We start from the raw sequence: 16,340 nt of genomic DNA on the forward strand, positions 1-16,340 counted from the left end.
TGGTCTCCCCCATTTTTTCCCCCGGTGTTTTTTTTTTTCAGGGGGAGGGGGAGGGAAGAAAACGGACGGTATTTTTGTGTAAACCATCTGGCAACCTGGGGGTGGGGGGAGGACGAGGGGAAAAAATCCAAAATCTCAACATGCCTAGGCTCTCTCAAAATCCAGAGCTGAGATTTATGGTGCAGGGTCATCTCTAGATTACTTATCTTACTTAAAATCATAATTGGCTCCTTTCCTCTCCTCTCTACTCCAAGGCCCATTCATAAGAAAATCCACGCCCCAGATCCACAAGGCTGCACTAACCACCACCTAGCTGTAGCAGTCCCCCCAAGGTCCATTCTACAGCCACACTGGTTCAACATTTTTTAGCATGGTGTTAGACACACTCATACCATGGGATATTGAGAAGTAAATAGCCAGCTTTGCTGGCTTTTTGGTGCCTGGCTGTTTAAGTTAGCTTTGCAGCCTCAGAGCTGCTCTGGCCAAGAAATGGATAGCGGCAGTGAAAGCTTCCTAATTCAGAGCCACCATTGGATGGTAACTGCTAGCTATTTGGGCCTGACTCAATAAATCCCCAAAAGCAGAATCAACCAGCACGGCAGAAGAGAAGGGAAAGAAGAGTAAATGAACAAGGGAAGGGAAGCTTGGGGGAGCTCAAAAAGCTCACCTTTCTATTTTATAAAACTATTTCAAGGGTGACCTCCAATTTAGACCGGGTAAACTACACATCTCACTGTAAGCACTTTCGGTTCCTGGAGTGTTAGGCAAGACACAAGGTTTGCTTATCTTTTAAAAAGACATTCCTCACTAGGAGAAAAAGCAGGCCTGGAGCCCCCAGTGGAAGAAATCTTCCACCGTCATGCTAGCACTACCGTAAATAACTCCAATACCTTTCAGAGCTTCATCGATGTACGTTTTGTAGTAAAATATCCGATTAGTATCATCAACGTCAGATTTGGTCTGTTTTCCCACTCCATTTTCAGTTACATAAATCGGGGGATTGCCATATTCCTCTTTAATCCAATTCAGCAGCCTCCTGAGACCCCAGGCTACAGCTCTCATATCCGTCAGCGCTGAGGTCGGCCAGGATGAATCAACCTCCTCTGACAGCTCCTTGTCACCCTCATAAGAAGCTGGTTTCAGCCTGGTGGTCTTGTGCTTGATAATTTTGGAAGTGTAGGTGTTGAAACAGAAGACATCAGCTGTGCCCCTGATGTATTCTCTCTCCTCCACCGTGAAAGCTGGTAGACGAGAGGAGGGCAAGTTCTGTAGCTCACTCCTGTTCCCCACTGTCCATTTCATGGCCTCTGGGTAGTCACCATTTTTGAAAATTGGATGTGCAAACCACCCTAGAGTAAACTGCAGGTAGCGATCTGCTGCTTCCACATCTCTGGGATCAGTCAGTGTCTTCGGTTCAACCCACTCAGTATTAAGGCTCAAAGAAATAACCCCTTTCTGACTTAATCTGTATTTACGGTCATATGTATGGTAGGCTCTGGCGTGAGCTTTTAGCAATGTATGTGTAATTTTATAGGGAGTGTGTCCCGGATCATCTTTCACATTTGGTGGAAGCTCTCCTACACCATATCCAGCCCATGCAATGACAAAGGGTTCATTAAAGGTCATCCAAAATTTCACCCGGTCTCCAAAAGTCTGGAAACAGAAGTCTGCAAAACTGTCAAACAGCTCAATCAATATATCGTTCTCCCAGCCACCAATGTCCTGGAGAGCCTGAGGCAGATCCCAGTGGTGCAGAGTGACCATCGGAGTGATATTTTTTGCAATCAAACCATTGATAAGTCGGTTGTAATAATCAACCCCGTGGCTATTTATGGAATCATTTCTTCCACTAGGAAAAATGCGAGGCCAAGATAGAGAGAAGCGATAGCTCTTTACCCTTAAAGCTGTCAGCATGTAAAGATCTGCAGCCAGTTTGTTGTAGCTATCGCAAGCTTTATCTCCAGTCTCATTATTTTTTATGTTCCCTGGGACATGGGTGAAGTTATCCCAAATGCTAGGCCCTTTGCCATCCACATCCCAACCTCCTTCAATCTGGTAAGCAGAGGAAGACACACCCCATGTGAAATCATCTGGGAAGGTTCCATATAAATACATGTCCCTTTCAAACTTAGTTTGGGGTGAGAATTTTTCCCAAACCACCTTTGCCTTTGATGGTACTTCAGATGCTGGTAAACTGAGTAATCTTGGTGGTGGGGGTGAATCACTTGTTGGCGATTGAAAAGATATGCCCATGACTTCTTTGGGGAAACCATTTTTTTCAATAACATTGGAGAAAAAATATGCCGACTCCTTTGGTGTCCTTTGTCTGTTGTCATCCTCAAAATTCACGTGATGTAGTCCGAATAGTTGACTGTAACCCACTGGGCCTTCAAAGCCATCAATTAGAGATCGGGCAATATATGCCTGAACGTCCACTGCATCTAGCCTAATAGCTGTTAAAACACAATGGAGAATAGGTTAGATGTTGACTATGTTTCTGGACAATGGGCAATATTATACAAAGAAACAAATGAATACAATAGTGCAACATCCACAAACCCAACAACACATCCTGAAGCTAAAGGCCAAAGTATCTCATGTATCTAAGAACACCAATAAGTACCGTGAATTAGCATATATAACCCGCACTCGAGTATAACCCATGGGTTCTATATGCTAATTCACGGTGATTGCACATGCCAGCTGTCAGCGGGGGGAACGGAGAGCACAGTGCAGGCACGCTGGCTGGCCTGCGGGAGGGAAGCCACACTCGTCCCCAGGCCCTGCGCAGCTGCAGACAGGCGCAACCCACTCTCCTCTGGGCGGGGGAATGGAGAGCACAGCGCAGGCTTGTGAGTAAAAATAAATGTGTATATCTCGCGGACATGTATACCCCGAGGTTATCCTCGGGGGGGGGCTGTAAAAACGTGTATAACCCACGAGTTATATATGCTAATTTATGGTAATCACAAGACATTGTAATTAATCTCTGTACTGTGTATGTGTACCCTACTGATATCACCTATGTCAATACATATTGCATGGAGGAGAGACTCTAGGATCTTTGGACTCCAAAAAATCTGGTCCATGTGCCATATGAGCTGTTCTGTTCGTACAGCAACCACAAGGAGGCAGTGATAAATGCACTCAATATCCTTTACTTTTATAACCCCTAGAGTAGGGGTCAGCAACCTCTGGCTCACGAGCCAAATATGGCTCACTAGGGAGCCAGATATGGCTCTTTTGAAGCTCGAGCCCAGCCCCCCCCTTGCTCCCACTGCAGCAGGGAGCCTGTGCTGGTGCAACAGCAGGCCTGGGCAAAACTATCCGGCCCACAGACACAGCAGACTCCCCTGCTTTCCCCACTCACACACAGTGCTCAGAAAAGAGGCTGCTGGGCCGTTTGTTTTTCACAAACTGTGAGCCAGGAGGCAAAGGGGTAGTGATGCCTCATGGTTGCTCTCGCGCCCAGCACAATCCCATTGACCGGTTTCGGCCAATAGAAGCTGCTTGCTTCAAGAACAGGCAGTGCGCAAAGCACCAATCCACCTTCCCCTCAGGTTCTTATTCACAGAGCACATGGCTCTGCAGCCTGTGCAGAAGCAGAACAGGCTCCTGACAAACATGCTGGGTTGCTAGCCTGGAGTCTCACTGGTAAGTCTCCCAGCCAGAGCCTGCCTCTGGCACCCCAGCCTCTCCCTCCCCCCAGCCCTCTGCTCCCTGACTCTACATAACCCAAACCCTCTGCCCTTCTCCTGGCCCATACCCTCCTCCTTGACCCTGCACCGCAACCCCCTCCCCCAGATTACAATTCCCTCCCGCCCTAGGTCACAATCCAAGCTCCTGCACCTCAATCCCAAGCCTCAGGTCACAATGGACTCCTTCATGCAAACTCAGTGGCCCCCAACCCAAAAAAGGTTCTCCACCCCTGCCATAAAGACAGACATTGTGTTGGACATAAGATTTTACTTTATGTAAACATGAAGCCCAACCAACAAGCCCCCAATTGGGGCCTAGCTCCCATCTGGCTTTAGCGTCATAACACTCCTGCACCCTGCCCCACACACCAACCCTGAGCCCATCTTACTCTTGAATCCCCTCCCCTGAACCCTTCATACTTGTACATCCCCAGTTACCTGCCATAACACTTCTGCACCCCACACATACACCAAACCTGTGTCCTGAGCCCACCATACACCCAAATCCCATCCTGAGCCCCTCATACACCCCAACCAAGATTCCTGCACCCCCCACATCCCCAACCCCCTGCCATAAGATTGACAGATGACAGCCTGAATCTGGATTTGACCAGTTATAATGTAATCTTCAAAGAAATGTGCGAAAAAGATGCAGCAGCAGAAGTCCAATTAAATAAAGTCTGAGTACAGTGTTTCATTTATGCTATTATTAATCATGTCCATTATCGATAATATTAAGATGTATATTTTCAGTCATGCAATGGGCATTTTTATATGTATGGTTGTTTATTGACCACTTGTTCTGAATTTTGTTGTAGTCTGGCTCTTTGGTTTGAAAAGGCTGTCGACCCCAGACCTAGAGCATGATTTTTTTTTCATAAACTGTCCTTTGAGATTAAAAATAGATTTTTAAAATATTTTGACATGCACTTGCTCAGAGAAAAGGAATTGTGTTAATGTTGTGAATATATTTCTCCTAAGTCTTTTCTTTGAGGATATTTTTTCTTAAATAAGTTGCCCTGGCTGAGTGCCTTCCAGGGCTGTTTGACAATTTGTTGTACCCAGAGGTAGGAAGGAGAATCATGAAATTAGTTTTCTATGTGAACAGATTTAGATAGTTTCAAAACTCAGCTATAAGTTGGCCCAAGAACCTAATCATGGTAAGCTGTGCTGCCATGTGGCAGATTTTCAAAGGCACAAGTGGTGCCTTTGTGCCTAACTCCCTTCACAAGTCAATGGGAATTAAGTACCTAAGGACTATTTGTTCCCTTCAAACCCTCACTATTGATTACTTCTTCTGATTTCCTAAACCAACACATTTATGTTTTGAAGGTAACATATCTATAGCCATTGCAGTTGTACAGCTCTCTTGTGGACTTACTACTATACTTAAAACAAAAAAAAAATGGTCATGTCAATTCAGAACTGATTGGACTTCCCTGGAGAAAGAAGTCCTTTAATTAACCACAGAACATGTAAAGAAGGGGCAGCAGTGCCAACTTCCTCATACTGTGCTACTAAGTAACATCAACTTACAACCAGAAGAGAATCTCTACTCAGGGGAATTCACTTGCCCTGTGCATTCATCCTCAACCTTTCTGTGGAGATCACCAACAGGGGTGCAAAATGATGTACATCATGCAGATGGTTATCCTGACACTGGTAACTGGACTAAGAAGATCAACATTTTATATAAGTCACCATCGCGGTTATCAAAGGATAACATCTTTCAGGCAATGATACTGAACTGCTTTGTGAAGTGCTTTACACACACTGCTTTGTGAAGTGCTTTACACACACACACACACACACACACACACACACTGCTTTGTGAAGTGCTTTACACACACACACACACACACACACACACACACACACTTCTGTGAGTGATGTTTTTATACAGAGGGCAGAGATATGCCAGTCTTCTCCACTTTGGCCCCGATAATACAATGAGATCCAGTCTGGCAGATTCATATTCTTGCCTGGTACCATATTACTACAGCAGGGCTTTGAATTAAGGCAAGGATCTTCCCACAGAGCTCAGTACAGATTTGGGCCCAAGTTTGCCTGCCTTACATAGTATGCACATAGGTATTACGTCACCCACCTTAGCTCTCTATTTCTTAGACCAACTTCTGTTGGTGAAAAGTTTTTGAGCTTACACAAACTCTTCTTCAGGCCTGGGAAATGTGCTCAGGCCTGGTCTGTTGGATTAAGTCACAGTTTGTTGCTGCAGTTGGCAAAGGATATAGCTTTAATGGTCCCACACAAGTGGGAATGTTCACAGGTTGTCACAAGTGGAAACACTGGTGAAATTAAAGAACATTTAACCATTTAAAAACAAATGCTGCTTACCTTTCAGAGCCTCGTTGATATACAGCCTGAAATAATCCATTCTCTTTGTGTCATTAATAACATCCCCTCCATCTTCTGTCGGCGCACCATTCCCAGCTATGTAAATTGGGACCCTAGTTCCTGTATATTCCTGGGAAATGAACTTCAACAACCTCCTCAGTCCCCAAGGGGCCACTCTGATCCAAGATGAGGCTGTCTGTGGCCAAGAAGGATCCACATGTTGGGAAAAATTCCCAATATTCTCATAGCCTGGATTACAGGTATCATTAGCCACCGTGCTGATCAGTCTGGAAGTGTAATGAGAAAGACCAAAGAAATCTGAAGTCCCTTTCACTAAGGACTTCTCTTCTTCACTAAATGAAGGAAGGGAGGCAACTGGGATAGAACACTGCTGGTTCTTCTGTTGGATCTGGGATTTCAGGATATCTGGGTAGTCACCATTAACAAATATAGGGTGAGCAAACCAGCCGAGCATGAAATGCATGTAGCGCTCAGCAGCCTTCACGTCCTCCGAACTTGTTGGGGTCTTGGGTTCAGCCCAATCTGAATTCAGCACTATTCCCACCTTACCATGCTGTTGGGAGCGATATTTGTCATCATATAAATGCCAGGCTTTTGCATGTGCTTTAATAATGGAGTGAGCCACCTTGGGAGAAAAAGAGAAATGCAAGTTTGTAGCCAGTGGTTTAAGAACTTTTGAACAGGAAGATTAAGTACATGTAAATATTAAACATTCCTAGCAAAGCCCCAGTCATGTTAATAGAAAGTGCGACATAAAACTAGTTTGAATGAAAGAAACCTTTCCTGCCATCCGAACCCCAAATGCAGATTCAAACTTTGAAGTAGTTATGCCAACTTATTTCATAGTTGTAACAAGCAATGTTAAGAAGCTGCCACTTTCCAACCCAGATACAAGTGGAGTCTTCTCTATCTATAGAGGCCACTGCACAAACACATGACAAATTGTAGTATCTACTCTGAACATCTCACCACACTCTAACTTTGAATTTTTCACATCAGATTTCCTTTGGCCCCTTTGACGATCCCAAACTAAAGTGATGAGACAACAAGGGCTTTGGGAGGAGAGGGATACAGTTAAATACATTCATTCTCTCTGTTTTGCCACAATTACAATGGCACCCATTAATATAACCTTTGCTAAATTAGCTGATTTCTTATAAGTGTTGAGATCTGTGTTCTGGTCACAGAATCAACACAAACAGAGTGTAAACAAAGAAAAAGCACAACTCAAATAGCCCTAAGAACCCAAGCTCTTCTTTGTGAGTACCTTATAAGAGGCTACTCCTGGATCAGCGATTCTTGGGGGATGTTGTCCTGTGCCATAACCAGCGTAGCTAATGACCCAAGGTTCATGGAAGGTAATCCAAAATTTAACCCGATCCCCAAAGGTGGCAAAACAAAAGTCTGCATAGTCTGCAAAAATATCAATAATGCTGTCATTCTGCCATCCACCAAGATCCTGAAGTACTTGTGGGAGGTCCCAATGGAACAAAGTCACCATAGGCTGAATATTAGAGTCCAATAAGCTGTTTATCAATTTGTTGTAGTAATTTACACCTTTGGAACTGAAGCCATTTCTAACGCCAGTAGGAAAAATCCGGGGCCAGGATATAGAAAACTTGTACAGCTTTGACTGAAGGCCCCTGAGCAAATAAACATCATAGTCAATTTTGTGGTAACTGTCACATGCCACATTTGCGGTCTGATTCATGTAGACATGACCTTGCTGCCCAAACTGGTCCCAAATACTCTCTCCTTTTCCATCCTCAGCCCAGCCACCTTCAATGTTAAAGGAACCAGTGGACGTGCCCCAGAGGAAACCATGTGGGAAAACATCATGAACAAAAGCGTCTCTCTCCAATTCGGACTGGTTAGCAAAAGTTTCCCAAACTGTTTGATAGGAGAAGAGAGGAGCAAGAGCATCAGTCTGGTCCTCCTGTAGTCTTTTCTGGATGGTCGTATTAGCTACATGGGAACTACAGAATAAAAATAAATTAAAATAGTTATGACTGGTGGCATTATTAAACTTATATTCTGCAGGTTGTAATAGTCATTCATTTCTTTTTCCACTCAAACATAATACCTACATGATGGTAACTGAATGCACAGATCACAAAACCCAAAAGGGCAAAATTTGGAATATGAGGTGCTTACAGTAATGATTTATGCTAGTGCATGTCCAGAGGCAGCTAACACAAACACTTGTGTATAATCCCACTATCTTCACATGAATGACAATGCCTTTTTGAAGATGTTTTATTGTAAGATGTAGCAATGGGATCAGGTTCTATAGGAGTACAAGATACTCCGATGGTGGTGCAATCTGGACAGAGCATTTCTATTTGAAAAGAAATGGCATTTGAAAATGATTTGAAGTGGCATGTTTATTAAAGGCCGTAGGATGCCATCCATATAGCACATTTCTTTCTTCTACAGAACATGAAAGTTTACAAGACTTAAGGAATGAAAACTGTGTACCTAGTTTTATAAACTGATGAGTAGTTTAAGAATTCATTAACATCATATCCCATTGCTAATGTCTGATCTTGATTAATGGCTGAAAGAAAAAAGAAAAACACAACTCAGTTACAATAAAACACGTGACCCCTGATATTAGCCAGTGCAGTTCCCCATATATAACCAACAGACAAATCTGAACACACACAAACATTTGAGTGATAACTAGATACAATAAAAGCCTCTCTCATTTACTTTGTGTTCTCCCATTCTTGTTTTTTTGTGTCTTGTTTCATTCTCGCCCTTTACCTTAACAATAAAACTAGTGATGACCTATGACCTATGCACTCAAGTTTGTAGTAAGGATAACACTTTCAGGCAGACAATTTCAGGATTGCTTTGGGTGACAGGACAGTGTTTCTTGTTTTGTACAATTTTGGTAAAACAACAGCAGTTACATCCCCTTCTCACTCATCCCTTCTCCTGCACCTTGGCAGTTTTAACAAAAAACTTAGCATGACGCACATGCAACTAAGCAGAATAACTCTTGGCATAGCCCTCCAGGCTGGCAGTGTGTTAGCTATGTAGGAGAGGTTCTGGAGGAATGCTTCTCGGTCTGTGAAGGGGGTGGCAGTTAATCAGGGAAATGGTAGGAGTGGAAGGTTCTAGACACCACCAGAAGGTAGCTCACCAAGCTGCTCCATTTTCCTAGAAGCTCTCTGAACTATCCTAACTCCTCAGGCAGGCAGTTCTAATAAACCTAAAATGGATGACTTACAGGAACATGTGTGTGGTGCTGGGAGATGTGTGAGACAAATGAGAGAGGTGTCAATGGGATTTAAGAAAATGACTACATTTGGTCAGCAGAATTATGATATACACAAGATCATAGTTTGAAATCCAGTCTTTTAAAAATTGCCTCTCCCCATAGTATCTGCTTGGGAAGATTATGTTCAGAATCCCCAAAATGTTAGTTTTATACTTTAGATCTGATGCTTAACCAAAAATGTGACCATTATTATTAATTCTTGTTTAATGAAGACAAATGAAACCAACCAAAACCAGTGTCCCTTTGTACAAGATGTTGTATTAATAGTACTAATTTAGACAGACAATAGAGAAAAGGATGGGAAGAAGGAAGTGTTAAGTCACATTTGACAAATGGGAAACCGAGACATTAAAATTAAGTTATTAGCCCTACATGCTACTGAAAGTGTCTTGCAAAGCTGGAACTTCCTTCTGAACATGCCACTTACCCTGGAAAAGGCTAGCTACAGGTATAAATGGATTCTCTTTCACGGAGTTACATTCACGAAGCGTTAGACTAAAGAGTAAAATTTTTGTATTCTTCTTGATAGTCTGTAAAAAAAAAAAATTACAGCATCAAGCCCCAGGAAGAAGATAAGCAAAGGCACATGCTTGGCATTTGTTGTTTTCAACATGGGATACAAAACCTGATAGAATCCTATCAAATTACATGTCAGAGATTAGAATGGGAGGCAAGAATAATTTGCATAGCTTGTACCACATAAAATATGTACATATATAAACAGACTTCAATATTAACCCTTGTGTATTCACTCTGAGAACTGGGAGGCCAGCAGAATGCGGGGATCAGGGCATTTCTGCCAGACCACATGAAAGACATGCCCAGGTTCCTGCTGCTGTGGGGCTCTGTATTCTGCTTCATGCTAAGAGGCAGAAGGCAAGACGCTCAAAGCAGCAGTAGTGTCAAGGGCCAAAGCAGACGTGGCAGAGACAAAAGTGGCTCAGTGCTCAAGAGCTCCCTACTCAGGGACGTGAGTGAGAGGGAAGAATATAAGACTCATTTGCCTGCATGGGGGGTGGAAACTTCTTAGTGCCTGGGAGAGTGGAGGTAAAAGACTCATGGGATTGGGGAAAGGCATGTGGGACAAGGGAAAGGATTGAAGGCTAAAATATTTGGAACCAGTCTTTATCCCTGATTTTTAAGTAGGACTGGCCCAAAGGAGCAAATTGGAAGGAAAAAACTTTTATTTTCAAAATACTGAAGTTTCGGGGGATTGAATTTTCATTTAAAAACCCTGAAAAACAAAGCTATTCATTGAGAAACTGTTTCAACAACAACCAAATGTTTGACCTGGTCTAGCTACAAGGATTAGCCAGAGGAAACGTTGTCAACTGCAGCATCCCATCTTCCATTTTTGGCTGTAACTTATTTGCTGAATGAATCTACACCAGCAAATTTGGTAGCTGTAATCCACTATTTGTGGCAGAACTGATAGGAGCACTAATACAGACAGACCTTTGGCACTTACCACACAGTCATTTAAACCTAGTACGAGTCCTGTCCATGCTAATGTTTCCATCACTGCTGCCACAAGTGACAAATTATAGATACAAAGCTTGCTAGTGCAGTTGTAAAGCCAGAAGTAGACTAAAACAGTATCCCTGTAAGTAAAATGTAGATTAAACTCCTCACTTACCTAACAGGGATGCTGCAAGAATTTGTAAAGAGCTTTAAAAGGCAGTATGTAATTTCAATTGATCGGTACATTAATGATCACTGTCCAAACTGTGTATTTTCAATACTTGCAAAAACTCATAAGTTAGAAAAGCAGTAGTGACGAGCCAATGAGTCACAGACTGCTGTTTCCTAGCATGGCTATTACCTGACCCATAATGACAAAACAGAACCAGTTAGCTATACTTCAGAGTGTACGATAGCAGTTTTCAAGTACCAAAAAGGGTGTTACAAGGAGGAGGGGAAAAAATTGTTCTCCTTGACCTCTAATAAGAGGACAAATTGCAGCCTTTTATATTCCTTGCTTTGAGCTGCAATTGTTATGAACTTGTGACCACAGAAGAGCCCCTTTTATGGAGCTTAAAAGATTGATCATTTGTCGGAGGCCAGGGTGATTTATTGCAAACTTATATCAAACCAATTAAGAGAACCTACAAGCATGCTAATGTTCTCTCTGTAGTGCTTTTATTTTAAGAATAAAATAAGCCTGTATAGGAAGTGCTGCATGGAAACTGGCAATCACATGGTGTGTGCCATCTGGGATGAGAGAGGAAAAGCATGTCTGCTTAGGCAGACTACCTTTTGCTAGTGAAGCCACACAAACTGGAAACATTTCAGTCAGGAGGGAGACATAATACACCAGTCTCCATTCACACACAGCAACAGCTATGGGGCCAGAAGCCTGAGAGCAATGCCCTTGCAGGACCACTCAAGGGAAATACAGGCACAATTTCCCCCAGCTGCAACATCATGCATCTAGATCACAGAGGACTTAAGAGGGCAAATACACTGTACATTACTTTGAGTTCCTCACATGGAAGTGGCTATAAAACATGCATTAGCAGTAAAATCAATTTTTTTTATTGCTTAGCCTTTTAAGAGATTACACAAACACAGCTAGTGGTATGATAGATAGTTTCAGCAGTTCAGTAGAATTACAGTGTATGGGAAATGGTCTTAAACCCATCTACTCCACTCTACCACTGACATGTTATCTCATATTAATATTAACTGCGATAATAATCCTCTGTCTCCATTTTGTTTAAGGGCACTTGAAAAATAATTGTGAAAAAGAATGTACTTCTCCAGGTGCATAATGTATTTAGAACATTTTCCCTTTGCTGAAAATCTCAACACGGCAGTCTAAAACATTAAGAGCGCATTCTTCCTCAGTTGTATAGGCACAAAAATGGCACTTGTACAGGATTTTCACATGTGTAACTGAAAGCAGACTGGATCCCTAAAACGCCAAAGCAGTCTAAAAATCTCTGTAGTACCGTTATCATTTTGAAACATTGCTCAGAATTACCTGTAACTCATTCAACTTCCTTTTTAAGTCTACTTCATTTCTACAGTTGTATTGAAGACTGAGAGAGAGAAAATCTACCGAGTCCTGGAAAGAAGAAAAGGCAAATCACTACTCCAAAAATAATTTTTGCTATTAAAGACTGCTCAGAAATAATTCTTAGTCTCTTCTATGAATGCTATCCCTAGAATGAAGTATTATACAGAAGTAGCTGAAAGATTATCAGTAGCTGTAGGACTCAAAAGTCTGAAGAAATAGAGGAACCAGGAAATGGTATTGTTCCTAACTGGTCAACAGATAGAATCAAAGTGGCATTGGGTTTACGAACATAAGGCTGTTTCTCAGTACTACAACAATATGGAAGCTAATCAAATGATACAAACAAAATATTTTATGTTTAATATTTATCATCTCCAATTAAACTGTCAAGATTGAGAAAGTTCATGATTAGTTTTGGCCATGTAGACAAAGTTTTGCAACAGGATTTAAAACAGTTTACCAACACACATCTGGAGAAAGTACACTTTGAAAAGCCTTTGATAAGACCATATCTGTGCACACCTGTGGTCACCAAACCCATCGATCGTGATCGACCACCTCGACCAGTCGATCGCGACGCGTTCGGGCAACCCCGCCCCCCATTTTCCCCCTACCCCCGAGAAGCCACACTACCTACCTCTAGTGTAGTGCCGGCTTCCCGCGGGGTGGACGGAAGTCCTCTCTGAAGCCCGCATCACTTCCAGGGGTTCCAGAAGTGCGCAGGCTGCTCCCCCTCCCACAGCTCTGCTGCGTACTGGGGGAGGGGGAGTTGGCCCTAGAGGATGAGTGCGGAAGCTTCCCTGCCCCGCCGGAGGGGTGAGTTGGGCGCAGGGGTTTCCCTGCGCCGCGGGAGCAGGAGTTATCCCCGGGGTTTGGCAGCGCTGCAGGAGGGGAGGGAGTTGAGTTGGCCAGGCCGGGCCGTGGGAGGGGGGTTTGACTCCGGGGCAGGCGCCCGCGGGGGTTGGCCATGCTGCAGGAGAGGGTTGGCCGCGCTGCGCCGCGGGAGGGGGCTTTGGCCCCGGGGCACGTGCCCGCGGGGGTTGGCCGCGCTGCAGGAGGGGAGGGGCTGTGCTGCGCTGTGCCACGGAATGGGGGTTTGGCCCTGCTGCGGGAGGCAGGGGTTAGCTCCGCAGGTGGCCTGGAGGAGACATGTGCTGGCTTCCCGCGGGGGGGAGGGGGGAAGGAGAATCCTGGGAGGAGGCAGATGCAGGTGACTCTGCTGCCACTGGCACCCTGTCCCCGCTCCCCAGACTTCACTCCCCTGTCCCCAGCTACAGACCTCTGTCCCCACTCCCGTCCCCACTCCCCGAACTCTGTCCCCACTGGCACCCTGTCCCCTGCTGCAGAACCCTGTCCTCTGCCCTCCCAGCACCCTGTTCCCTCTCCCCTGCCCCCAGCCGCAGAACTCTGTTCCCACAAAATGTATAATTATAAATGCTTCATTTTAGATTTAAATAGCATGAATAAAAAACACACCATTTATTTCATAAATATAAACACGTGATTTTAATTTTATATGTTGCATAATTTAAAAATAAAGTGTTTATCGGAGTGTGTAAGTAAGGGTTGGGGATAGCAAGTGATGGACAGGAGGAGAATAGAGAGGGTGGGGCTTCAAGAAAGGGGCGGGGCTTCAAGAAAGGGGCGGGGCTGTAGCTCTTCACCTGTTCTGAGATTTAAAAAGTGATCTTCGGTGTAAAAAGGTTGGAGACCACTGGTGTACACGGTATTATTTCACTTGAAAAGCAAATTAATGCAATGTCTAACAAGTATTTGTATACTGACTTCAATCTCAGCACCTTTTGGGACCAGCATATTAACATATACTAGTTGATCTTTCCAGAAAACTTTCCCAGAAGAGACACTATTTCCAGTCAAGTGAACTCTAAACTTGCAACCTTCCACTTCAACTGATCTGTGTCTTGACAACTAGTCTGAGGAGATTGGTTTCTCTCCAGACTGTGTCAACTACAGATACCTGGCAAACAGACAATGGGTTAGCTCAGGATGGAACCATTAGAACCCCTCACAGCTCCTCTAAGGCCTTTAGAAAAATAGTTAGAGACAAGAGTTAAACAGGAAATAAAATAGGCAAAGTGGATTTTGCTATTCAGTATTTAAAATGAAAACTATTAATTCGAATCACATGGAAAGTGACAGTATGGCATCTCTCTGCAGAAGGCTTATAACACATACAGAACACGCACATTATTACAGCTGCAAATTGTAAATGAAATTTATCATCTAATCTCCCAAAGACATTGATCCTAAAGTAATTGTTCTCTATCAAACTTTACTGGGATTTCCTCATGAGAACAAAGTTATTCACGCTTAAATTTTCAGATGAAGATTTAACTGATAATACAGCATCTATGCTTTCTAAGTAATGCTTACCAAGCCAACAGAACAATTTGGTCATTGTTTAAAATTAATTTAGCTTCACATGACTAAACTATTGAAATAAACAGGCAGATAGATCAAATTACAACTGCAGTAAAATTATTTTTATTCCAATATATAAAAAATTACTAATCAAACGCAAATTAATAGACAAGAGTTCCAAGAAAATAAATTATCACCTTAAGAGAGCTTAAAAAAGATTCCATTGGTGCACTCTCAAAGACATGATCGAGGTCCAATGCAATGGATACTTTTCCATCTACAAAAATAAAGAAAAAGGTGCTTATTATATCATTTACTTGTGGGAATGGAGGGAGATGAACCAAAGAGAGATTCTCAGAACATATAAAAAAAACATTTTTTCTAGATTATTTAAAAGACGTCCCCCAATGGGGACAACAAAGTGCAGGAGTTCAGCAAGTGTCCTGGACTGCTCAGCAGAATACTAACTGCTGATCAACAGAGCACTAGTGGAAAGCAGTTTAGGGCAACAGTTTTAATTCTGATGGGTCACTAAGCAAGACCTTTACTTCTGAGGACTTGATGAATCCATTACACAAAACATTTTTATGTTTAAAATATTCTGGGCTGGGAATCTAAATGATCTACTTAAAGAGTCCCTATGTGAATAATTTCTTGACAGCAAGTTTCATCTCTACCCAAAATGTATGAACTAGCATTAAAGTATCGGAACGAAAGGCAACAAAAAGAAAGCTCACAAAATATGGACTAAAGGGGGTAGCCTTAAGACTCTCCCATCTGATGGCTGCTACTACAACTAGATGGAGAATGGTAATTCATTTTCCACTGAGAAAGTATAAATTCCATTTTATTCTGATTAGGAATGAAAACCAAAACTTTCAAAGTTCTTTGCAAAAGGGAATAACCATTCTCTGCACTTCTGGGAGCCGTAACTCCAGAGCAGTATGCCTGGTAGGTGGATCTAGGCTCACAGATCTTGGAGTCCAGAGTCCCAAGGCTTCCTAGATTACCTTAAAACTACCAACAGACCACAGACAAGCTGAGCAGGCAAGATAGCAGGAAGTCAAGAAGGCTTCCCGCTAATTTATTTTATGTCTATGAATTTGCCTTAACATAAAAACATAGAAAACAGAGAGCAAGAGATCTGATCTGGGTCTTTGAGGGGAGAATGCAAAGTTGTGAATTAAGCCTTAGGTTACACACATTCTAATGCAGCCTCTAGTGCACAATTTTCATTCCTTTAAAAATGTCCAAGATACTCCTAAGCTGTTAAAGAAAACAGCAAGTAATTTAGCTAGTTCTCTTTGGTGTGAGCTCAGCTATGGAATACTTTGTTATTCTAAAATTCAGAGATTTCAGAGAAACACACAGATAATTCAAAATGTTTCCATGGGTATTTTCTTTAACCTCGTCTATGCCGGAACTAAGGGAGCGAGGGAGGGAGAGAGAGAGAGAGAGAGTGTGTGTGTGTGTGTGTGTGTGTGTGTGTGTGTGTGAAGTGGTTTCTATTATATACAGGATTTACAGGTTGGATCACAGGCTCTCAGCCCTTCCACTCTAAAAATTGTTCCAGCATCTG

The 16,340-nt window shown here is 42.9% G+C and overlaps 1 protein-coding gene across 2 annotated transcripts in view; it reads right to left on the minus strand.

The window, feature by feature from the left end:
* LCT (lactase) overlaps window positions 1-16,340 on the minus strand; it is a 44,562-nt gene that overhangs the window by 19,341 nt on the left and 8,881 nt on the right. Inside the window, exons 2-8 of one of the 2 annotated variants that reach the window (XM_025181643.2) lie at window positions 14,959-15,038; window positions 12,344-12,427; window positions 9,788-9,890; window positions 8,553-8,631; window positions 7,342-8,050; window positions 6,054-6,699; window positions 891-2,453 (exon numbers count right to left, since the gene is read on the minus strand). In XM_025181643.2, the coding sequence (XP_025037428.2) occupies window positions 891-2,453; window positions 6,054-6,699; window positions 7,342-8,050; window positions 8,553-8,631; window positions 9,788-9,890; window positions 12,344-12,427; window positions 14,959-15,038 (3,264 nt within the window). Of the gene's footprint in view, window positions 1-890; window positions 2,454-6,053; window positions 6,700-7,341; window positions 8,051-8,552; window positions 8,632-9,787; window positions 9,891-12,343; window positions 12,428-14,958; window positions 16,165-16,340 lie in introns of those variants that run through there. The other variant, XM_075933291.1, reaches the window with a different exon arrangement.

This window comes from Pelodiscus sinensis, chromosome 7, assembly GCF_049634645.1.
Source record: "Pelodiscus sinensis isolate JC-2024 chromosome 7, ASM4963464v1, whole genome shotgun sequence".
Classification (NCBI taxonomy): domain Eukaryota; kingdom Metazoa; phylum Chordata; order Testudines; family Trionychidae; genus Pelodiscus; species Pelodiscus sinensis.